We start from the raw sequence: 22,446 nt of genomic DNA on the forward strand, positions 1-22,446 counted from the left end.
GACTGCCTCCACCAACACCAGCCTCCACTTTTGCGACCACTTTCTTCCTCCTCAACCGCCGCCCTCAACCCCCCGATGATAGCCCCAGCACGCACAATACCAAACCTCAGCGCGGCCGCGCTGCGAACCTACCTCTCCGCCCCGGCGCCGCGGCCGCTCGTCCTCCCGGGCCTCGTGGGGCACTGGAGCGCCAGCGCCGAGTGGCAGAGGCCCGACTTCGGGGCACTCCGGCGGCAGGTCGGCGAACACACCGCCGTCGAGGTCGAGCTCGCGCCCAGGGGGCGGGGGTACCTCGACGACCGGTGGGCGCGGCACACGATGGGTTTTGGTGCGTATGCTCAGCTCTCCCAGCTGACGCCAGGCCTCTTCCTCGACGCGTTCGTCCTGCACAAGATCCCCTCGGCCGACCCCGCCGCCTTGCCAGTCGGATACCTCGCCCAAGCGGACCTGCTCGACTCGCCCTCCGCGCCGCAGCTCGCGGCTGCCGCGCCGCCGCTGGAGCACTATGCCACCGGACCGAGGGGAGACGTGTACCGGCGCAACCTTTGGGTCGGGCCCGCGGGGAGCTTTACGCCGTTCCACCGCGATCCGAACATTGGGCTGTATACCCAGGTCGCTGGCGCAAAGGTGTTCCACCTCCTCCCTCCGGGCGCTCACGCTGGGCCCTCGGCGCCAGTGTTCGAGACGAGCAAGAAGCGGGGGAATACCAGCCGCTTACCGGTCGCTGTTGGCGCGCTGCTCGGAGGAGAAGGGGAGGGGGACGGGGCGGGTCTCGAGGGCATGGACGAGGCTGAGCGGACACGCTGGCGCTCGGCCCTCGCTGCTGCGTTCGAGCTCGACGGCGCGTGCGAGGCCCGCCTTAGCCCGGGCGACTCGGTGCTCATCCCCGAGGGGTGGTGGCACTCTGCTGTTGGGCTCGACGCCGGCGTGGGGGTCAATGCGTGGTTTAGGTAGCGCGTGCGAGGGGGGTGACTGGTTGAGGGGACACTGGTGACAGGTGTTTGTACAAGAGCTCGGGGCTTAAAGCATAGACCATAGGCATCAGGATCACACATCATGCACAACAAGCCAAACTCCGGGCGCGTTAACACCATCTCCGCTTCCACTACCCCGTGAGGCCGCCTGACGGCGGCCCCCGGCCCCCTTTGCTGCATGTCGTCGCATCGCTACCGTTACAAAGGCTTTGCTGCCCAAGGCTTGCTGCCCATACACCACCATGACCGCGTCAATCGTCAGTTTTAGAGGCCGAAGGCGAGGTAGAGGGTCGAGAGGACCGAGGCCGCAATGACGGCGTAGCCCGAGGTGTAGACGCCCTTGATGGAGAGGCCTGGGGATGGTTAGCCAAGTTGCAGCGAGCACGCGTGCGAGCGGGCGGGAGGGGAGATGGGCAGCGAGCCAAACGCAGAGTGGTGGGTCCAATGAACCAAACAGTAGCAGCCTGACGCCGGCACGCTCGCACCGCGCTCGGACACCACTCTCTCCCTCGCGCGACTCACCCTTTCCAACATCCCACAGGAGGTGGCGGATGCCGTTGAACGAGTGGAAGGTGAGCGGGAAGGCGACGAGGGCCTTGAGGGAGCCCTTGACGAGGGTGGGGAGGCCGTGGACAAACTCGATGAGGTGGGCCGAGTCGATGGCGGGGTAGATGGGGTGGAGGAGGTAGACGAGCGCCGCGGCGTAGAAGGCGCCGCCGATCGCCACGCCCGTGATACGGTGCGCGGCCGACGCGACCCACGTCAGCTGGGGACGGTAGATGGCGAGGTCGGGCGAGCGGGGGCGCAGCACGCGCTGGGCGTTGAGGAGCTTGAGGTTCTCGAGCTCGTTGAGCTTCTCGGTCGAGATGAAGCTGCGCGGCGCATCAGTGTCCGTCCGTCCGAGCGCAGCGAGGACGCTGGCGGCGGCGGTTGCAGCGGCGAGACGACGGTCCGCCGCCGCTACTGCCTCGACATCCCTCTGCTATACTCACCGCCTCGAGCCGAGAAGGGTAGCGCGGAGCGCGGGCGCTGCGGTGTGAGCTGTCTGTCTGCGATGTGTCGTGTGGCCGGCCGGTGACGCCTCCTCTGGCACCGGCCCTTTCTCCCACACGCAACTCACCAGTGCCGACGGCGCGGAGGAGCGAAGGACGGGCGATGAACGACATTTCGAAGAGTGGTGGTTTGCGCGGCGTCGAGAAGTCGTCAAGTCGCTGTCTATCGATGAGCTCGTCGCTGCTGTCGTCGTTGTGAGCTGCCTGGTGGTGGTGGTGGTTTACGTCTCTGCTTATTGGCGGCACTGGTGGGACCGGACTGGGACGGAAGCATTTTTAGCCTGCGACACCTCTGGTCTCCGCCCGAGTTTCCCCGCTCCGTTCAAATCCGAAATAGGCCGCGAACCGGCCGGAGTAGAGTCACGTGATGCGTCTTGACGCGATGTGCGTCCGTGGCAGTGTGCTCGATCTCGACGAGCAACCTTCCCTCCGTTGCACTCTCGTGCTCGACCGACATTCCCTTGCACAACTCGACCCCCAACACTCGTAACAGGTAACACGTTCATAAACATCGTGTACTCGTGTACAATTCTGCTTCTTCCGTTCACATTTTACGCCTTCCTCTACGCGCTACTAACTCGTACTAACAAACTAGTAGTCGTTGTTGTTGCCGCCTGGGGTTGGGTGTCAGTGGGCCATCGTCGTAGCCGACACAAGCTACTCACCGAAGCCGCCGGAGCCCTGGTTGCCACCGTAGCCGCCGCTGCCCTGGTTACCGCCGAAGCCGCCGCCGCCCTGCTGCTGGCGGCCCGAGAGGCCACCGCCCTGGTTCGAGCCGTACGAGTCGTCGTTGCCGCCGAAGCCGCCGCCCGAGCCCTGCTGGCGGCCAGAGAGGCCACCGCCCTGGTTGCCCGAGCCGTACGAGTCGTCCGACGAGCCGAAGCCGCCAGAGCCCTGGTTGCCCGAGCCGAACGACGAGTTGTTGTTGCCGCCGCCGTACGAGTCGTTGCCGGACGAGCCGAAGCCCGACGAGTTGTTGTTACCCGAGCCGTAGCTGTCGTTGCCCGAGCCGCCGAAGCCGCCCGACGAGTTGTTGTTGTTGCCGCCGAAGCCGCCACCGCCGCTGCCAGAGTTGTCGTCGTCGTCGCGGCGGTGGTGGTGGCGACCGCCGGTCTGGCCCTGGCCCGAGCCGCCAAAGCCACCAGAGTTACCACCCGAGCCGTACGAGTCGTTGCCCGAGCCACCGAAGCCCGACGACGAGTTGTTGTTGTTGCCAGAGCCGTAGCTGTCGTTGCCCGACGAGCCAAAGCCCGAGTTGTTGTTGTTGCCCGAGCCGTAGCTGTCGTCGTTGTTGTTGCCGCCGTACTGGCCGCTCTGCTGGCCAACGCCGCCGCCGGTGTTGGGGTTGAGCTGGCAGGGTCAGCGGCGAGAACGTGGGCAGTGGTGGGTGGTGGATGACGTCACTTACCTTGTCGCCGACCTGCTGGGCCTTGTCGCGGAGGTTGTCAAGGAAGTTCTGACCGTGTGAGCGGGCGTGGCTTGGGGGGAGAGTACAGTAGAGACGGGCTACTCACAGACATTGTGGATGGGTTGTGTTGTGTGTGGATGAGGTGGGAAGAGTGGATGGAGGGAAGGTGACGATGGCGGCGGGGTTTATATACCACCTCGGTTGGGGGAGAGAAGGAAGGTGCTTGACGTGCTCGGGTTAGTTGATGCGGCGCCCTTGCACCTTGCTTCCCTGTGAATTGAGAGACTTGACTCCCTCCCTGTAGCTTGCTGCGTGCGTGTCGTGCTCCAGCGTCAGAAGACGGCCCGATGGGGGGAGGGGTCGTAGTGGGCAGGCAGGCAGGCAGGCAACCACTCCAGTCCAGACCCGCGGCGGAGGGAAGGGCGTCGACGACGCGCCTTGTCTCGCCTCGAGAGTAATTGCTCGCTCGCATGCCTCGGCCCCCCGGCGGCCTTGCCTTGCCTTCCTCGCCTTGCGTTTCCTGCCCTGTCACCTTGAGACGAGACGAGAGCGATTGTTGTAGCTGCGTATGACGTCTGCCCTGATGGGGGGATGGTCGCATTGCCAGAGCCAGTCACGCCAGCCAGCAACACCATCGCAGCTCGAAATAAACGCTGGTTGTACGCCCTTGGTTGTTTTCGCCTCCCGAGTGTCCAGGGCACAAGAGCAGAGGGAAAGCCTCTCGCAGCAGCAGCGCAGTCGCGACCACCGTCGTGGCCGACGTGGCGCACTCAGAAACGTGCTGGGGGCTGTGGGGGGGACGGTGTCTCAGCTTGAACGTAAACGAGTATAGCACTCGAGGCAGGGCAAACGGCGGATCGCCAGGGGCACCACCGCCGGCGGCCAGTCTCTGCGCTCCTTTCTCGCTGCTCGTCCGGCTCGGTGCATGCCATGAGCACACCAGCAGCAGCAGCAGAACGGCGCAGGCCGCCAGACAGCTGCGCCAGGAACTTGGTTGCACGCTCTCTGCCAGCACACGGGCGTCATGGCAGAGCTACTAGCACTAGCACCTCTGGTGTTGTTCGTTTCCATCGGCAAGTGCGTGGGTGCAGCGTTCCCTCTGCTGCTGCGCCGTCGCAGTCGGTGTGACTGCTGCCACATGGCACTCGAGCTTGAAATTGACGTTGGAATTCATCGAGCCCGCCCATTGTCCGCGGGCCGTCACGTCATTGACGCTGGCTCCAGCAGCAGCGAGAAGAATGACGTCGCGACACCACCCCTGGACTTCATCAAGAGTCACAAACCTGCCACGCACTGCCTCTAGGGCCCGTCTGAAGTGAGGCCAGGCCAGGAGCGGTAGCAGTGACGCAAGGCGAGTGTTACCGTTCAAAGCGAGAGCATACGCCGCCACCTCGGCTTCTTGATGGAAGCCTCCAGCTTGGAGCGGCTTCATTGAGGCGGGTCCTCACCACGCGGTACTCACCGAGGTGGTGGGCTCAGTGGAGTGGGTGTTAACTGGATTGGATGTGACTCAAGGGCGAGGCCGGCGAGGCGAGCTGGCCGCATCGTCGCGTGCGCCGGCGTGCGGCCAAGCTCCTCCACCTCGGCGTGGAGGTGGTCCGGCGAGCACGATGCAGCACCACCTCCACGCCGAGACGTGTCCGACGGCGAGGACAGCAGACAGCGCCGCGCCGTGAGCCCACCAGCACCAGCGGTACGTTGACGACCGATCGCTCCCGTTCCGCCCATCGCTTCGGCCTCGGCGGCTCGGGCTGGCTCGTTTAACGACACGGCAAGTGCAAGGAGATTAGATCTGCTGCGCACAGCGGATGGCTTCACATAAAGAGCGCGAGGCAGGCGTGCCAGACCCCACCCACTGACAACGACCCACTTACACCATGGCAGCAGCAGCATACACCAAGACCATCCTCATCACGGGCGGCGGGAGCGGCATCGGGCTCGAGGCGGCCAAAGCCCTGGCCAAGGACGCGACCACGCGCGTGGTGATCGCGAACCGCAGCGCGCCGACCGCCGAGCTCCCGCCCAACATCGAGTATCGCAAGCTCGACCTGGGCGACCTGGCCAGCGTGGACGGGTTCGTCAAGACGTGGCCGCACGGCGCGATCAACGCGGTAGCCTTCAACGCAGGCATCATGCCCAGCGGGGGGGTGACGCACACGCCCGCGGGCGTCGAGACGAGCTTCGCGATCAACCACCTCGGCCACGCGGCCCTGTTCTTCGCGCTCAAGAACGCCAGCCTCCTCCAGCCGCACGCGCGCATCGTCTTCACCAGCTCGGACCTGCACAACGACAGGAACCCCGCGCCGCTGTACCCTTTCTGGGAGAGCGCCGACGACGTCGCGCACGCGCGCAGCGCCAAGACGCAGAACGACGGCACGCGGTACTGTAATTCCAAGCTTGCGAACGCGCTCTTCAGTCTCGCGCTGGCGCACCGCGTCGCGGAGAGCACGGACGAGAAGCATAAGACGTGGGGCGTGAACACTTTCGACCCCGGCTTCGTGCCCGGCGGCGGGAGCCAGCTCGCACGGAGTGAGTCGCGTGTGTGCGGCGCAGCGAAGCTGACACGCCCAGACCAGCCGTTCATCATGCGCGCGCTCACAGACTACGTCGTGCCGTACTTCGCCTTCGTGTTCGACTGGGCGGGCATCGAGACGTCCACGCCTCCGCGCAGCGGTGCCGGCCTGGCCGCGATGCTGGTCAGCGACGCGTTCGCCGGCAAGTCGGGCGAGTACGTCCGCATCGACCACGTCGTGGACCCGAGCACGCAGGCGTGCGACGTCAAGTTCCAGGACGAGCTGTGGGACTGGACTGTGGCGGAGCTTGGGCTGAGCGCGGGCGAGGCGGCGGTCTGAGGCGAGGCTGGTGGACTTGTACTGTTGGCTCAAGCAATGTATTCTGTACTCTTAAGGCAGAGGGCAGCCAGACGATCAAGCGCGCAACAAGGCGTCGCAGGACGACCTGCGGGAGTGGACCGTGGCTGAGCTCGGCCTGAAGACCTACTGTAGGGCCCCCCACAACGCGTGTGTTTGTGGCGCCGGGCCTCCTCACCTCTCGCACTGACAACACACACACACACACAGAGGACACAAAAAGCTCTACCCCCGCTCCCGAACCCCGTTCGCCAGTCTCCTTCCTCCTGAGACCGGTTCGGATTCAGCGAGCGGGATCGAACCCCCCATCTTCAGCCGTGGGGGATACAACTCCCGGCGGTAAACCGCTGCTCCACGCGCTGCTGGATGTTTCGTGGCTTGGTCACTTGGCTGTGGCTCGGCGTGGCCTCGCACCCGCCTACACCGCACAACACACCTACTCGCACTCGCCCCCTGCAAGCCCACACACCCACGCCAATACAATGCCTGTGAGGTCGGCGTGGGGGTCGCCTCGCCCAGGTTAGTTTTCGTCAGCCACAATTAGTTCCACCGCGTGACGTGACGATCGCTATGCATACAAAAGATGATGGTTTGGATGTGTAGGGTTACAGGAACCTCGCACCATGGGGGCGTGAGGCCGTGGCGGGCGGATTGCGCGGCGGTGGCGCAGCAGCCGTCGTATGGTTGGTGTGCTCGCTCGAATCGAGGCGGCGCGGGACGCTGCTGGCGTGCTCTGCGGCGGTGGGTGGCGGGTGACGCTTGGCTTGACTACACGGCCGCGTCCACGTTACATGCTGGGAGTCGGGCTCGACGACATGACGCTCGACGCTGGGCTAGGGGGCCAGCTGTAGTCGCGCTCGACCAACAATGCGTCGCCGTCGTCCTGCGATGCAAAGCCAAACTCGCGCACTTCCGTGTTGTTCCACTTGCGCGACGAGTGGTACCCGTCGACCATGTACCGCAGAATGTCGCCGTGTGCCACCACTGCGAAGCGGGGTCAGCTGCTGCTTGACCGCCAAGCCACCCATTGGCAGCGCCACTTACAAACAATCTCGCGCTCGGGCCGGTCCCGCAGCCACTGACGCAGGACACGCGCGCGCTCTGCAGCACGGTCGGGGTCAAAGATGCCCTGCTTGGAGGCGTAGTCTGGCGAGAGGGTGCTGAAGTCGAGGCCGGCGTTACGGAACTGTGCTTCGTTGGACTCTTCCAGTTCAGACAGTGGGAAGGTGGGAGTGTCGCATGGCAAGCTGATTGGGTGGGTGTGTCAGCGATCGCTGCGGCAGTGGCATTTGGAGTGTGGGGTGGGTCAATTTGGGATGCGGCAGTTGCCAGGGTTGGCAGGGTTTTTGGTTTGCGGCCGATCAAACCCCGGTACGGCAACCCGCACTACGAATTACGGGGCAAGATACCAAACGCTGACACCATCGAATTGCCACCCAAGCGAAGACTCCACTCACTCTGAGACTTCCTGTGCGAGGTCGAGAAGAACAACGCCCTGCTTGCGCTCGGCCTCGAGTCGCGACTTGAGGTCGGGGAAGGCTAGGAGGGTGGTTTCCATTGTTCGACGGAGCTGGCGGCGGCGTGAGCATTGAAGGTTGAAAAGCAGCGGGCAGGCAGCGCCACGCCGGCTGTCCGGTGAACCGGACTCAAAAACGTACTGGAGACGAGACAAGCAATTCGGCCGTCTGCTGGAAAGTGTCACGCGTCGCGGGGTGTAGTCTTGTTGCCTGCTGGCGTCCGATGCGCGTGAGGTTTGCATCGGCGACTGGAGCGTGTCAGCTGCATGCAAGAGGCGGGGAAGAGGTCGTCGACGTACTGTCCCAGTCGCTGACGACGCTGCGTTGTGTTAGTATTGAGGTGCGTGGGGGGGGCAGCAGTCTGGGCGGGCGATAAAGGCCACACGACAAACAGCAGATTTGACTCACTTGTGTACTGCCTGGGCGTGGCGGACGAGGTAGATACGCTTTGTCCTTGCGTCCAACATTGTGTGGGTGAGCATGTGTGTCTGTGTGGGTGTGGGTGTATGCAAGGAGGGATTGTGAAGAGATTGTGATGGCGCATGCACGATAAGTATTGCTTGTTGCTGGTTGCAGTGTTGCATTGCTGCCCGTCTGTCGTGCCCCTCGGTCAGTCGCCGGGCCGCTGGGCTTGTCGAGTGGCGGCAGCCAGCGCGGGACAAGACTGAGCCGTGCCTGATTTGGCTTGGTGTGTTGTGAATAAGCCGGCAAGCAGTGATCCGTCAGCCAAACGACCACCCGTCCGCCGCCTCGGTCACCGTCCACCACGACGTCAGCGTCATCAACCATCAGGCACACCATCACCCACTCTACCACCACCACCACATTGACCGACGGGGACGACGACATGGCGCCGACACCCACCGCCCTGCCGCCCGTCCCCGCAGCGCTCGCCCACTTTGTCATCTTCAACCCGACGCTCGTGCTCGCAGATGACAAGCCAGCTCGGCGCGATAACGGCCCCGCAGCTGCAGCCCCGGCGGCGGCGCCGCCTGCCGACCCTGGAGAGCGCGCGCGCGAAAAGGAGCTCGAGGATGATCTGAGGGAAGCGGCCCAGATTGTCTTTTACACGTCGCGTGATTCGGGAGGCGTGAGCAGGGATAAGATGCTAAGGCAGGTGGGACTGGCAAAGGGCCTAATAGGATTTGCAGAGTGAGTCGAGAGCAGGGGGAGGCGGAACCGGGGGCAACGACGCGACGCGACGACCTTCCTCGGGTGTGCTTCTCCGAACGCAGCTGGGCCAGTCCAGCCCGACTCAGCACTGACGCGCGCAGCATGATCGCAAAGGACGACCAGCCACCTGACGAGCCGCTGTACTGGGGCGTCCACAGTCACAAGTCGCGCCTGATCGTCTACTCGCCCGAGCCCAACTGGTTCATGTACATTGTCCGTACAGCTCGCACGCAGACCGCCTGCAGGCCGCTCGCAGACCGCTGACACCGCAGTGTGTGACCCTCGCGCTTGGGCCTGGCGAGGTGACCCCGGCACCGGCGCAAAAGGACAACAAGGACAAGGACGCCAAGGACGCGGCGCCGAAAGAGGACACGCGTATACCGCTGCAGAGCTTCTCGGACCGCATGCTCGTCGACGCACTACAAAGAGGCTATGAAGACTTTGTGGTGGGTCGATACACCGCGCTCGTTATCTGACGCCAGCTATTCCACTCGACGCTCTCGTCCCACTTGCCCCCTACGTCGGCATTCTCGTCCCTCCTGGAGAAGTTCTGGACGCGCTTCGCCTTCTCCTTCGAGTCAGAGTTCATCCATCCTGGGTCGGCTTCCCCGCTGCAGGCGTGGCTCGGCGGGTTCCCGCCCACGAACGACGAGCTGGCTAAGCCGCTGCTGAAGAGTTTGGCAAAGTACGCGCACCGCGCGACCATTCCGGAGGGCTCGACGGTGGGCATCGTGCGCGCCGAAGGCCCGCTCACGAGCATCGGATACGAACCGGCACCGGCTGAGGCTGCTGCGCTCGGGCGATACCTCACCAGTGTGGTGGGCAAGACGCTCCCCCCGCCCGCGGTTGTCACTGCAGATACCAAGACCGAGTCACGTCAGTCGCTCGGGTTCTCGTTTGGTCGCAAGAAGCACACGCGGACAGAGACACCGCCAGACGTCAAGCCTGCCTCGCCGGTCGCGCCTGAGCCGAGAAAGACGAGCTGGGGCGTGAACCTCGCCTGGGTGGGACTCGGGAGCGGCGCGCCGTCGGCGTCCACAACGAGGGCCGCAACACCGACGCAACCAGTGCCCGTGCCGATACCGGCTGCTGGCCGCATCGCAACCGAGGAGTCCGTTTCCGCATCCGTGTCGTCGTCCAGTTCGCAAAAGTCCAGATGGCCAAGTCTCGGGCTTGGTGGATTAGGCGAGGCCGTGGGCAGCATGGGCGCCGCCCTGGGCATTGGAGGCAAGACGGCAGGCGAGGCGACGCCGCCTCGTGACTCTGGCGAGGCGAAGGATGATGGTGAGGGTGCAAGGGCGGCTGATGGAGAAGGGGGCGCGGGCGGCGATGGCAAGGAAGCGGAAGGCGTCAAGGAAGCCGAAGGCGGCAAGGAGGCCGAGGCCGAACCACCAATAGAGCCAGCGCAAGAAGTAACAGTGCAAGCCGACACCCCGACAGAAACCGCTGAGCCAGAAGCACCGGCAATTCAAGCTCCACCCATCGACACCGCACCTTCACCCCTACCTGCCCCAACACAACCTCCAGAACCCACACCTACAACTGATGATCCTCCAGACCAGGATGGTGCGTCTGACACAGCCTCTGCCGCCGCGTCCGCGTCGCAGGTCTCACAGACCGCAGTTGAGCTCTCATCACTGCAAGACGCGGTTGCAAACCACCAGATCATCGAAGTCCCTTGGACGCCGAAGACGGTGTGGCTGGGGCAAGCACGGCGGAGACTTGTATGGACTGTGGTGAGTAGCTTCCCGGCCCATGCGAGTCCAGCTGACACCTTAGCGCGACGGGTCCCTAGTCTACGTCGTGTTCCCCGACGCCGAGGTGCACGACCTCCCGTCGTCGACCGCCACCATGGCGCTGCACTCCAAGCTCCCGGCGCTCCTCGGCACCCAGGCCAGCGGGGACGAGCCCAAGCCCGCTGATCCGAAGGCGCCGCCACCCAACCCGACAGTGTACCACGCAGGACAGGTGACTGAGCGGAGTGGTGGCACACTAGACTCCGCCGACTCGGCCATCCTCGTCGACCTGCGGCAGGCGCTCACGTCGGACACGGTTGTGACGGCGGTGTATGGCCAGACGCCGCAGAACCGCTTCGCGGTAGGCAAGGTCGTCCATACGCCCGCTTCGCAGGAACTGTACCTCGTCACGGGCAAGAAGGACTCGAGCTTGACCGACGCCGAGCGGGCGGTGCGGGCGTACACATACGCGAGGCCAGAGTTTACGTCGTAGAGAGTGCGTAGGCGCCGTTTCGCCAGGGTTTACATCGATGTATACAAGAGTGTACAGTAGCGGTGCCGCGTCTACTGCCTGCGCGGTGCAGCCTCGGCATCCTGTCTGCGCAATGCGCTGCCTCGCAGGGCTGGGAATCTAGTGGGCGTGAAGCGTCGCGTCGCGAGGAAGGGATTACTTGTTGTGCCAGAGCAGGGTCTTGAGGTTGTGCCACGACTCGGAGTCGTGGTAGAGGTAGCCTGCGGGGGTTAGTGGGGCTCAAACTCCAGGTAGCAGCCAGGTCGCAACTTACGCATCGAGTTGACGATACCGGGCTGGAGACGCTCGCCGCGGTGGCGGAACATGTACATGACGCCTGCCCACGAGAGGGCCGCGATGAGAGCGAACGGCGAGGCGGCCGGGGGGATGGGGCGGGGGTTGGCCTCGGGGGTCGTGAGACCGGGGAGCGGGTGGGGGAGCGGCGAGAAGGGGTACTTTGGTGGGTTTGGCGTCGTGTTGTACAGGCGCGGCACGAGCGTGATGAGCGCGCGCGACATGATGTAGAGGACGATCTGCTCGTTGATCTAGAAGGTGGGGTAAGCTTCGTTCAGTAGCGGGGTTTACGGGATAGCGGAGCGCCGGGCTGGGGCCGCAGGGCCGAAGGGCATGGGCCGTTGCTTCGAGCGACATGACCTCGTCTTGCCCTCTGGCCCGGCCTCTGCACTCCGCTCCGCTCCCTTGTTCGACTCACCGGCGTCCTCTCGCCAAAGACCCACCAACCGCCGAGACCGCCAGCGATGAACGTGTCGAGATCACGCTCCTTGCCGCCGTTGAGCTTCTTCTGCACCAGCAGAAGCACCTTGTAGATGGTGACAAACTTGGCGAGGCTGAGCGCGTGCGTGCGCGTCGCCGTCAGGATGCCGTGGATGCGCTGGCTCCACGGCTTGTGGGAGAAGAGGGCGGCCATGACGAGCGCGTGCGGGAAGCGCACCTTGACGCCGTAGACGAGACCGTTGCGCGCGCCCTTGACCACGGCCAGGAGGTCGTGGTACGACGGGCTGTGGGGGCGAGCGACGAGCGGCGAGCGCAGCGAGTCGCGAGGGAGGGCGTGGGCGAGGGCACACCATCGTAGGCGGGCGGGAGAGAGCAAGCGTTATCAGTGAGGTCAGAGGAGCGAATGTCAGCCACCAACATCTCACGCCGTCGCCATCACACAACCACCACCCACTTCATAATGATCGACTGGATTGCGCTGGCCATGGTGGATGCGTTCGTGTGTGTCGGGTCGTAGTGACGAGGAGGATGCGGAAGTGCAAGTGGGAGAGAAGTGAAGTCGCGATGCAGCAGTAGCAACAGCAAGAGGAGCTCGTGACAAAAGTAAATGCACTAGTGGTGCGTGCTGGTGGATGCTCGCTGTGCTCCGGTGTGCCGCGAAAGCCGGCTCGTGTGTATGACGAGTTACCCGGCCACTTGCGGGTGTCAGAGGCGGCCGAATAAGCATTGGGGCGGACAAGTCAGTGGCTGTCTGCTTGCCTCGCCTATCTACTTGGATTCATGCCTGCCCTGCCCCTGTACTAATTCCAGGTCGGCGTTGGGCTAGCGGGCGGCGTGCAGGCGTGCATGGCCATGAGTGGGTCTCGCTGCATGGTAGATGCATGGGCGGGGCTGTAATTGGGGCCGCGGTGGGCCGTGGATCCGTAGACGCCGAAATGGCTGCTGACACCACCGCCGTGGACAAAGCAAGGGCACAAGGCGACACCGGAACCAAAGCCACGCGAACGCCACGCTGGTTGGCCCGGTGCCCCGCATTTCGTGCCCCGCGCGTCATTGGTGCTCAACCACACACGAGCGCTGCAGACCTTCGTCATCATCACGCGGGTCGTCGCTCGTCGCTCGCTTGACTGAGCATCGCATCACACTCACACACGATACACCGCGACCATGCTGCTCGCCCTCGTTGCTGCGCTCGCAGCACTCGCTGTGCCCGGCCTCGCGGGCTCGCCCGTCCCGGAGCAGTTCACGCCGGTCGATATGCTCACTGCCCCGCGGCCACACGCGGCGCTGGCTGCGCCCGGCGGCAAGTACGCGCTCAACGTCGTCGACCAGTGGGATGAGGAGACGGATGTGTGAGTGTACAAGCGAGAGGAGCGAGCTTGGGGTGTATGGCGATGGTCTCGGGGATGGAGGAGGTGGAAGGAGGGAGAAGGAAGGTGGCAGGGTGAGGCGGAGGATGAGACCCAAGTCGACACCCCCGCTGCCACCATCTCACACCGCACAACCCCCATTAACACACTCAGCACAACCCGTACCCTCTACCTCCTGCACCCGCACGACCGCAAAGCGCACCCCGAGCCCCTCTTCTCCGGCCGCACATCCGAGGCCGCCGAGGTCCTGTGGCTGTCAAACCAGACGGTCGCGTACCTGAACGGCTCGTCGCTGTACCACTTCAGCGTCGCGCCCGAGTCGTCCAAGCGCGTGATCCACCTGCTCGACTTCCCCGAGTCGATCGAGCCCAGCGCGATCCAGTACGACGCCGAGAGCCGCACGCTCGCCTTCTCGGCCGCCGTGTGGACCGAGAACGGCGACTTTGGCCTCACTGCTGCCGGCGACCAGGCGTACGCCGACCGCGGCGACACGGGCCAGGTGTACGACGACCTGTTTGTGCGCCACTGGGACACTTGGCGCATCCCGGGCCGCGTGTACACCATTGGCACGACGGTCCTCCGCCAGCGCGCCGACGGGCTGTTCGACTCGGCGCACGTCTTCACCAACATTCTCGAGGGCACTGGTCTTGTGAGTGGACCAGAGGTTGTGAGCTGACACCCCCAGTACTCGCAGGCCGATGCTATCGGCGCCGACCAGTTCTCCGTCTCTCCCACGCACATTGCTTTCGCCCTCAAGCCGCCCCACCTCCAGGTCGCGACCCACACTCGCCTCGAGGTGTACCTCCAGCCGCTTGACCAGCCTGGCTCGCGCCCCATCCAGCTGACGCCCGGTTCGCAGGGTGCTATCAGCGGCGTCCAGTTCTCGCCTGATGGCAAGAAGATTGCCTGGCTCGAGATGGCGCAGGACGGGTACGAGAGCGACCGCCGCGTCGTCGTCGTGCACACCCTCAGCGGCGGCAAGCTTGGCCAGTCGGTCCGCTGGACGCAGGACTGGGACCGCTCCCCCAGCGACATCACTTGGTCGCTCAACTCCGAGTCGCTGTACGTCCTGGCCGAGTACAACGGCCGTGTGCGCCCGTACCACCTGAGCACGCCCGGCCGCCTGCCCACGCCGATTGCCTTCCGCGGCTCGACACTCGCCATCGCGCCCATCGACGACCAGGACTCGCTCTTCCTTCTGTCTATCTCGTCGCTCACGTCCCCCATCGAGGTGTACCTCCTCGACCTGGACGAGGGTGACGTCCGTGGCGACCCCGACAAGTTCCCTCCTGAGGCCGTCCACCGCCTCACCGACTACTCGGGCCCCCACATCAACGGCCGCCTCGACCCCTTCCACGGCGAGGAGCTTTGGTTCACTGGCGTCGACGACCGCAAGGTCATGGCCTGGGTCATCAAGCCCCGCGGCTGGACCGAGGAGGACGCGGCCAAGTCGTACCCGCTCGCCTTCTTCATCCACGGCGGTCCCCAGGGTGCATGGGACGACCAGTGGTCTACCCGCTGGAACCTCGCGCTGTACGCCTCGGCCGGCTACTTTGTCGTGGCTGTCAACCCTACTGGCTCGACTGGCTACGGCCAGGAGTTTACCGACCGCATCGCCGGCCACTGGGGCGACAGGCCGTACCAGGACCTCGTAGCCGGCTACTTTGCCGCGCTCGACAAGTACCCCGAGATCGACCCCAACCGTACCACGGCTCTTGGCGCGTCGTACGGCGGCTACATGATCAACTGGATCAACGGCCACAACGTGTTTGGCTTCAAGGCCCTCGTGTACCATGACGGTATTCTCTCCACCACGGACACCTACTACTCGACCGAGGAAGTGTGGTTCCCTAACCACGACTTCGAGGGCACGCTTATTGAGAACCGCGCCAACTATGAGAAGTGGAGCCCGCTCAACCACGTCGCCGAGTGGGCCACGCCCCAGCTGGTCATCCAGGGCGGCCAGGACTTCCGTCTCGCCGAGTCGCAGGCGATTGGCACCTTCACCGCGCTGCAACTGCAGGGTGTGCCCAGCCGCTTCCTCTACTTCCACGACGAGAACCACTGGGTGCTCAAGCCCAAGAACTCGCGCCGCTGGCACCACGAGGTGCTGCGTTGGCTTGACGAGTGGGTCGGCGCCGGCAAGCGCCACGGCATTGAGGCGGAGGCTGAGGTCGAGGTCGAGGCCGAGGCCATTGATATCGACTCGCTCAACCCCGGCCTGTTCTACGACGACTTCTCCGACCTCGTTGACGGCGTTGGTGCGTTTGTCGAGGACGTCACGGCGAACGTCATCGAGGAGATTGAGGAGATGGTTTCCATTGTGCTTTAGAGCCGTAGATCCCCGAAGGATGCAGAATGCAAGAATGAATGCCGACGGACGGCGGCCAGATGCGTGTGGCGGTGCACGCGTCGCGTCGTGTCGTCGTGTGGCCCGGGTCGTATCATATCTATACAGAGAGAACATGCACACACGCATGCGTCAAAATCGCGCATTCGCCTATCGCCAGGCAGGCCCCAGGATCGCCGAAGTCTCTCCGACGGCGACAGGCTCGATGATGATGCTGCGGATGTTGATGATGATGCATCAAAGTCGCGTTTTTGACACGCCGAGGCGGTGCAAAACAAAGCCGGCGATCGAGATCGGCGGCTGCTTTTTCCTTTTGCGACCCCAGCGACCCCCCTCACAGGCGCGACACAGTGGCCAGTGACGTAACGCGTGCATTCCACAGTGCCACGCCCGGTTTCATACTTAACGGGGAGACGACCAAGCGACGCCTGCTTCTTCTTCCCCCCATCACACACTCTCGCGCCCATCCACACAATGTACGACGACAAGAAGTCGACCACGCCCAGTGGCGAGCAGGCCTTTTTGCTCGTGACGCTGCCACACGTTACTGTGCGCCAGGTGTTTGAGGGCGAGCCAATGGTCCTGGCCACGGGCGGGTTACAGTGAGTGACCTTCCCCCTCCCTTCCTCCTCCCCTCCCCCCTCCCCCCTCCCCCCTTCCTCGCCCTCCATACTCCTCCAACCACCACGCGCCCCGCTGACACTGCCCCCCAGGCTCGAGTGCGTTGCGCTCCCCATCCCTCCCGAGATCGGCCACCAGACCGCCAACCCCTTCGCGGCCAACCAGTTCGAGCACGGCACGCCGACGCACGACCTCTGGCTCGTCGTCCGCGTCGGCGACAGCTTTGAGCACACGCTCGTGCCCGAGAACTTCCTCAAGGCGCGCCCGCCCAACACGCCAGGCGGAGTCACGGGCGGCGCCGCCCTCCCTGTCCCCAGCTACGTGATCAAGGAGCCGGCCGTCCCCGGTGCCCAGCTCGTGCTCGAGCTCTCGGCGCCGCAGAACGCGTCCGACCTCGACGACCTCGAGTTCTTCGAGACGCTGCTCACGCAGTACGGCGCGCTGGAGCAGGGCGAGTCGGCCCTCACGGGCATCACTTTGCCTACGGCCGCGGCTGGCGGTGCTGCCGCCGCCGCCGCCGCTGGGTCAAGCTCGCAGCAGGCCCAGGTCGAGGTCGAGCCTGAGCTCGTCGAGATCCAGGGCGGAGAGGATCTCAAGGGTCAGCTCGTTCTCGTCGACGAGGAGACGGGCAAGGTACTCGGCCAGCTCGAGACCACGGCCGAGGTCTCGGGTGCCCCTGTCGACTCGCAGCGGCCCGACGCGCCTGTGCTCCTCGACTTTGGACCGATCGTGAACCAGTACGCTGGGCGCGTGGTCCAGGTCGAGCAAATCCCCCCCGAGGAGATGAACGACTGGATCCTCCGCGGCGCGCACTACATGTCCCAGGGCATCCTGTACGTCGGCGGCGTGTCGTCCAACGCCATCCTCCAGGGCGCCAACGTCCTCAAGCGCAACATCAAGGCGAAGCCCGAGGCGACGACCTTCTCGCCCACGACGCAGGCAGCCATCCGCCGTACCCACAACGCGACGGTGTCGACGGTTAAGGTGACAAAGGGCACCATTGGTATGATCAACAAGGCCGTCGACTACGTTGTCGACCGCAAGGGCGGTGCTGGCAAGCCTGCCATCAACCCTGGTCGCACGGCTGCCAACCCCTCCACCTCGGCCTGGGGTAAAGCGCCCGCACCTGCGGGTCCTCCTCCTGCCGCTGGGCCCTCAGCGGCCGCTTCCAAGGCTGCCGACCCTCCACCATACTCGGCATACGACAACGATGACAAGAAGGGTCCCGCCCCCGGCGCTGCTCCTGCAGCCCAGGGCTTCCCCGACCGCGTCGCTGCACCGCTTGCGCCCGGACAAAAGCGGCCATTCCTCAACCGTGTCGTGCTGGCTGGTGAGGTCGTCCTCTCCTCGCTCGAGGCGGCCGGCAACGACCTCATCTCGGCGGGCACTGTCGCGGCCTCGTCGGTCGTGCAGGCGAGGTACGGCGACGAGGCGGGCCACGCCACGGCCCTCCTCGGCGGCACGGTTCGCAACGTCGCGCTCGTGTACGTCGACGTGCGTGGTATCGGTCGCCGCGGTATCCTCAAGGCGACGGCCCGTGGATGGGTCAAGGCCCGCCTCCGTGGTGGCCAGGAGGTCCGCCTGCAGCCCGGCGCGCCGGTCGCGCAGAACGTCGGCGGCGAGTTCATCGTCGGTGTGCCGCAGCAGGGCGGCGCGTACGGCCCGCCCACGGCCAACCCGGCGGCACCCAAGGCCAGCTCTGGATGGTTTGGCAAGAGCAAGAAGCAGTGAGGGAGATTTGGGGAGACGAAAACGAAACGAAACGGTATGACGACTAGACTCCGGGGGGGATCTGCCACAATGTCATACACGACTGCTTGGGCTTAGTTAGTACATTGTAGCATGATGCAATTGCAGTATCAACAGGACGGAATAGGGTGGGAGGGCATGCAGCAGAGTTACAGTATTCACAATGCATGTAATGTACAACAATGAGCGGGGCGAACGGACACGAGCCAACGAGAAACGGAACGGAACAGCCTTGCGGCTCACGGGACGACGATGCAACCAGCAGACTGCATCACCGCCGAGCGTGTTTTTGGTAATTTTACAGTTTTAACACACACACACACACAGCACAGGCCCTACCGATGCAAAGGGCCAACGGGTCAATGGGTATAGGGTATCGGCCAGGACGTGCAGACCGTCCTGGCATGAATCCGTGGCACTCACTCACTCGTTGAGTGAGTGCCACACACACAACACTACCCTACATCTCGGGCAGCGACGCGGCCTTGTCCTCGTCGTTGTCGTCGCCGAACGAGAGGCGACGGCGGGGGCGCAACGGCTCCGAGAAGCCCCAGCCGAAGGAGCCGAAGGAGGGCTGGCGGGTGCGGGCCGGGATGTCGATCGGCGGCGAGGTGGCGTGCGGCGACACGGCGGCGGCGGCGGGGACGGCAGGCGGAGCAAGGGCAGGCGGCGCCGGAGTAGGAGCGGGGGCGGGGGCGGGGCGAGCAATAGCGGCCGCGGGGACAGCACGAGCCGAGGCGCGGGCGAAGTTGCTGGCACCGCGAGCACGGGGAGGAGCAGGGGCAGTAACGGGAGTAGCCGATCCGGAGGCAACAGCGGGCGTGAATCCGACAGCGCGCATCACAGTGCGCGCAGGGGCAGGGGCAACAGGAGCAGCAGGAGCAGGAGCCGGTCCGGGGGCAGCAGCAGTAGGCGTGAATCCGACAGTAGGCACCACAGTGCGCGGCGAGCGCGGGTCCGACGGCGTGTCGAGGACGAAAGGAGGCACCACGGCGGCGGGGTAAGGCGTGGACGGGCGCACGGCAATGGGGCTGGGCGGGTCGGCTCTCGTCACGGTCGCGTTGCCGCCGTTGAGCGGGCCGTCGACCAGGAAGGTGACGTGGACGTTAAGGGTGGGTGCGGCGGGGGCGGGGACGGCGGCGGTGGGGACGGCGGCGGTGGCGGCGTTGTGCGTGCCGCTGGGTCCGGCGTTGGCGTTGTTGGTGGGGATGCTGGCGTCGGTGTTGGCGCCGTCGCTGCCGAGCACATTGTTGGGCGCACCGACCGTGCCGAAAGCCACAACCAACTCAGGGCAGCTGTTGAGGATGCCGCGGTAGTCCCAGTTGTCGCGGGGTGGGCCGGAGCAGAACAGCGGGCCGGCGGCGGGCGCCCACGCCGAGACGAGGTGCTCGCCCTTGGGCGGGGGAAGGTGGGCGAACTTGCGCGAGGTGTCGATGTCGGGGTTGCGGAGGCGCGCGGCCGTCTCGGCGCGCGTGGGGCTCTTCTTGCCTGGCTCCTCGCGGCGCACGGGGAGGACAGGCGCACGCGGCTCGGCGGCCTCGGCGCGGGTGAGCTTGAGGGGCGCGGCGGGACGGGGCTCGGGCGTGGGCGGCGAGCGGACCTCGGCGCGGCCGGCACTCGCGGCATGGCTGGCGTACCGCTCGGCAGCGCTGTTGACCGCCTCGAGGTTGATGCCCCACAGGTTGTAGAACGGGTGCTTGGGGCCCTCGGCCGCCTGCATCTGCGCCTGCGAAGCCTCCGTTACCGGCACGTAGCGGGGGACGCGTGTCGGCGGCGAGCGCTTCGCGGCCTTGCGCTCTTCAACCTTGTCGAGGTACTCCTTGTAGAAAACGGGGCAGAACTGGCAAGGCTGGTACCCGTTCGGAACGATGGGCGGCGAGTCCTTGGTGCGCTTGCAGAACGGGCACGCAAAGGGGATGTCGTCGCCGAGCCAGTTGGGACGGCCGCGGTCGTCGCCGTTGTCGCCGTCGTCGTTGTGGTCGTCGCCTGGGTTGTGCCCGCCCGCGCTGGTCGCCGCGGCGCTAGTGGCACCACTGCCACCACCGCTGCCACTGCCAGAGGCAGAGCCGCCCTGCGACGAAGGCGCGGGCCCGGTGGCGGCCGAAGTGCCAGCGTTGTGAGTGCGAAGCGCAACCGTCGAGCGGCGAAGTGCGTCGAAGCGGTCGGCGGAGGCAATGTCCCACTGCATTTCTGTGTCGCCGTCGTCCGAAGGGGGAGAGCAGTGAGCGATGTACTCAGAAGGGTCGGAGCGCTCCGTGGTCGACGTCGCGAGCTCGTGTGGGGCGGTCGGAGCTGGGAAATAGTGGAGGGGCGCGGCGTGGTTGGAGAGGGAAGTACCGTCGCTGCCACAGTTGGCACCGCAGACATGGGCGGGCTCGTTGTAGCTGTGGCCCGAGGCGGCCTCGTCGCGCTCGCGGCGGAGGATGGCGAGGTGGTCGTCCATGAGGAGCAGCTCGGCGCTGACGCGCTGACGACGCCCCGCGGCCTCGTCGTCCTCGACCTCGGGGGCAGCACTCGCAGCCTCGGTGGCACCCATGTAAGTCTGGCTGTAGATACCGTGGACTGCCATGATCTGGTCGGCAGGTGGCTGGAGCAAGAACGCCACGTGGGGAGCAGCCCAATCGGGGACAGGACCGTCGCTGTTCGTGTAGTAGTTGATCCTCTCGACGAACTCGCTGTGGGCGTTGAACACGCGAGCGACCTCGTGACGAGCCTGCCGATGCAGAGCGCCCAGGTCCAAGTCACCCTTGATGACCTTGTCGTGGAAGTCGCTTCCGCCCGTTCCCTCGCACTTGGGGAGAGGGAGCAGGTGCTCGAGCGCACCCGACAGGTACTCCTCGTATGGGGCGGTGCGGATGACGCCGGGCCCGCGCTCGTTGACAGTCACCTCAGGTTCAGGCAAGGTGTAGGTGATGTCGCCCTGGGTAGCGAAAGGGTTGTCATTCCACAGGAGGGGCATGTCGTCGTAGTCGCGGTGGTGGGGGAGGCGGAAATCGAACGGGGTTGGCTTGGGGATGGTCGTCGAGGTACCACCTGTGTAGCCGCCGAGAGGTGGCATCCCGTAGAAGCCGGCGTTGGACTGGACGTTGTGGGTGTTGAAAACATGAGCGGTAGGTGGGAGAGGGAAATGGTAGGGCATGCCGCTCGTGGTGTTGAGGTCTGTTGCAGTGGGTGATGGTGGAGTAGGAGGCGCACAGAAGTTTGGTGTTGGTGGCACAAACCTGTCAGCACTTGCACCAAGCATCACGCACCCCACTCACCCTCGATACACTCCGAAGCTCCCTTAAAGTGGTACGCAGTCTTGTTCTGGGTAGTCAGTGGCAAATCCAAAGCATGGGGCGTGCAGAGGGGACAGCTGGGGTTTGTTTGTGAAAGTGTGGCGCGAGTGTGGCGGTGTGTGTGGGTGGTGTTTACCGCCGCTGACTCGACTACGGACCCCAAGCGCCGGCGCACACCACCAACCACCAACAAAGGGAAGATGTCATGTTGTGTGGGTGGCACAAAATGGGGCGAGGGGGTGCAGGCTGTGCATCGCGGCGCAGAGCAATGGGGAGGGGAGGGGAGAAACACTCACGCTGGTAGCGGCACCGCCGGTGACCTCAACCGCCGAGTGGATCGCCATGTCGGAACGAAGGAGGCCCTCCTTGGCCTCGGTGGCGGGCGAGTTGACGTCTTCGGCGCCGAGCACGGAGGGGGAGAGCGGCGCGAGGGTGGCAACGGGGGACCTGGGACTGTGCGCGTCGCCTGGGCGGCGGGGCATGACTTCGTTGTTGTTCGGCTGGGCGAGGCGATCGACAGTCTTGATGAGCTGGGCGGTGAACCCAGAGGTGGGGGGCGGGGTGCGCATGGTGCCGTACTGGGTGGGTGGGCGAGGAGCCCAGCAGAGTAGTAGTAGATAGAGAGTACGCTGGATGGGGGTGTTTTTGAGGGGGAGAGGTGAGCGAGGGAGAGTGATTGAGTGGGTGAGTTGGTAGGCAAGTCTGATGGCAAGAGATCAGATCTTATACCCGTCAACAGTGCACCAAACACCCCCACCCCCCGCCGCCGCGGCGCACGCCCAACGCGCCATCACCGGCAGCCCCAAAGAGCTCCCACGCCAAGGGAGTGTACAGTACCCCACAGGTCCGGTCGAGTCGCAGCACGAACACGAGGACGGCGCGTGTGCACGGCGTCGGTGTGCACGGTGGAGAGCGAGGGCGTGCGACGAGTCGGTACATAGCGTGGCGGTGCGCACGGCGTCGGGGAGGACGGGGTAGCAGGGTTCTGCGTGCGTGCTGGCCACGCACAGGCGGTGCTTCTCCCTCCCCTCACCTCTGCCAAATGATGCCAAAGGAGGTGCGCGGTATGCTGCGTGCGTGGGCCAAAGGCGCGACATTGTGA

The 22,446-nt window shown here is 65.0% G+C and overlaps 10 protein-coding genes across 10 annotated transcripts; 5 read left to right on the plus strand and 5 right to left on the minus strand.

Annotated features, from left to right (window-relative positions):
- Positions 1 to 75: 75 nt before the first annotated feature.
- On the plus strand, positions 76 to 954 carry Kdm8 (JmjC domain-containing protein 5; the record flags this gene model as incomplete). The annotated part of the gene is made up of 1 exon (XM_062770663.1): positions 76 to 954. One exon carries the CDS (start codon positions 76 to 78, stop codon positions 952 to 954), a length of 879 nt encoding a protein of 292 aa, XP_062626647.1.
- A 141-nt stretch (positions 955 to 1,095) lies between these two features.
- sdh3 (Succinate dehydrogenase cytochrome B subunit, mitochondrial) lies at positions 1,096 to 2,257 on the minus strand. The gene is made up of 4 exons (XM_062770664.1): positions 2,095 to 2,257; positions 1,967 to 2,003; positions 1,497 to 1,846; positions 1,096 to 1,327 (listed from the first exon to the last, which is right to left on the minus strand). The coding sequence occupies exons 1-4, from the start codon at positions 2,138 to 2,140 to the stop codon at positions 1,239 to 1,241; spliced, it is 522 nt and encodes a 173-aa protein (XP_062626648.1). The 5' UTR covers positions 2,141 to 2,257; the 3' UTR covers positions 1,096 to 1,238.
- Positions 2,258 to 2,513: 256 nt separating this feature from the next.
- DDR48 (Stress protein DDR48) lies at positions 2,514 to 3,581 on the minus strand. Its single transcript, XM_062770665.1, has 4 exons — positions 3,541 to 3,581; positions 3,435 to 3,482; positions 2,692 to 3,376; positions 2,514 to 2,640 (listed from the first exon to the last, which is right to left on the minus strand). The coding sequence occupies exons 1-4, from the start codon at positions 3,544 to 3,546 to the stop codon at positions 2,618 to 2,620; spliced, it is 762 nt and encodes a 253-aa protein (XP_062626649.1). The 5' UTR covers positions 3,547 to 3,581; the 3' UTR covers positions 2,514 to 2,617.
- A 1,597-nt stretch (positions 3,582 to 5,178) lies between these two features.
- Positions 5,179 to 6,341, plus strand: RDH11 (Retinol dehydrogenase 11). The gene is made up of 2 exons (XM_062770666.1): positions 5,179 to 5,963; positions 6,006 to 6,341. Exons 1-2 carry the CDS (start codon positions 5,312 to 5,314, stop codon positions 6,284 to 6,286), a joined length of 933 nt encoding a protein of 310 aa, XP_062626650.1. The 5' UTR covers positions 5,179 to 5,311; the 3' UTR covers positions 6,287 to 6,341.
- Positions 6,342 to 6,948: 607 nt separating this feature from the next.
- SPAC5H10.03 (putative phosphatase SPAC5H1003) lies at positions 6,949 to 8,357 on the minus strand. Its single transcript, XM_062770667.1, has 6 exons — positions 8,230 to 8,357; positions 8,121 to 8,140; positions 7,963 to 8,069; positions 7,762 to 7,874; positions 7,349 to 7,551; positions 6,949 to 7,288 (listed from the first exon to the last, which is right to left on the minus strand). Exons 1-6 carry the CDS (start codon positions 8,301 to 8,303, stop codon positions 7,092 to 7,094), a joined length of 714 nt encoding a protein of 237 aa, XP_062626651.1. The 5' UTR covers positions 8,304 to 8,357; the 3' UTR covers positions 6,949 to 7,091.
- Positions 8,358 to 8,668: 311 nt separating this feature from the next.
- Positions 8,669 to 11,223, plus strand: LOC62_03G004146 (uncharacterized protein; the record flags this gene model as incomplete). Its single annotated transcript, XM_062770668.1, is given in 6 exon segments — positions 8,669 to 8,973; positions 9,096 to 9,207; positions 9,267 to 9,440; positions 9,477 to 10,560; positions 10,576 to 10,730; positions 10,774 to 11,223. The coding sequence occupies 6 exon segments, from the start codon at positions 8,669 to 8,671 to the stop codon at positions 11,221 to 11,223; spliced, it is 2,280 nt and encodes a 759-aa protein (XP_062626652.1).
- Positions 11,224 to 11,397: 174 nt separating this feature from the next.
- Positions 11,398 to 12,462, minus strand: Pxmp4 (Peroxisomal membrane protein 4; the record flags this gene model as incomplete). Its single annotated transcript, XM_062770669.1, has 4 exons — positions 11,398 to 11,462; positions 11,516 to 11,786; positions 11,954 to 12,260; positions 12,431 to 12,462. 4 exons carry the CDS (start codon positions 12,460 to 12,462, stop codon positions 11,398 to 11,400), a joined length of 675 nt encoding a protein of 224 aa, XP_062626653.1.
- Positions 12,463 to 13,114: 652 nt separating this feature from the next.
- On the plus strand, positions 13,115 to 15,778 carry SPBC1711.12 (Dipeptidyl-peptidase 5). Its single transcript, XM_062770670.1, has 3 exons — positions 13,115 to 13,328; positions 13,500 to 13,995; positions 14,032 to 15,778. Exons 1-3 carry the CDS (start codon positions 13,144 to 13,146, stop codon positions 15,676 to 15,678), a joined length of 2,328 nt encoding a protein of 775 aa, XP_062626654.1. The 5' UTR covers positions 13,115 to 13,143; the 3' UTR covers positions 15,679 to 15,778.
- Positions 15,779 to 16,156: 378 nt separating this feature from the next.
- On the plus strand, positions 16,157 to 18,048 carry LOC62_03G004149 (uncharacterized protein; the record flags this gene model as incomplete). Its single annotated transcript, XM_062770671.1, has 2 exons — positions 16,157 to 16,298; positions 16,410 to 18,048. The coding sequence occupies exons 1-2, from the start codon at positions 16,171 to 16,173 to the stop codon at positions 18,046 to 18,048; spliced, it is 1,767 nt and encodes a 588-aa protein (XP_062626655.1). The 5' UTR covers positions 16,157 to 16,170.
- Positions 18,049 to 18,526: 478 nt separating this feature from the next.
- Positions 18,527 to 21,913, minus strand: LOC62_03G004150 (uncharacterized protein; the record flags this gene model as incomplete). The annotated part of the gene is made up of 3 exons (XM_062770672.1): positions 18,527 to 21,287; positions 21,323 to 21,372; positions 21,641 to 21,913. 3 exons carry the CDS (start codon positions 21,911 to 21,913, stop codon positions 18,527 to 18,529), a joined length of 3,084 nt encoding a protein of 1,027 aa, XP_062626656.1.
- Positions 21,914 to 22,446: the final 533 nt, after the last annotated feature.

Source organism: Vanrija pseudolonga, chromosome 3, assembly GCF_020906515.1.
Source record: "Vanrija pseudolonga chromosome 3, complete sequence".
NCBI classification, from domain to species: domain Eukaryota; kingdom Fungi; phylum Basidiomycota; class Tremellomycetes; order Trichosporonales; family Trichosporonaceae; genus Vanrija; species Vanrija pseudolonga.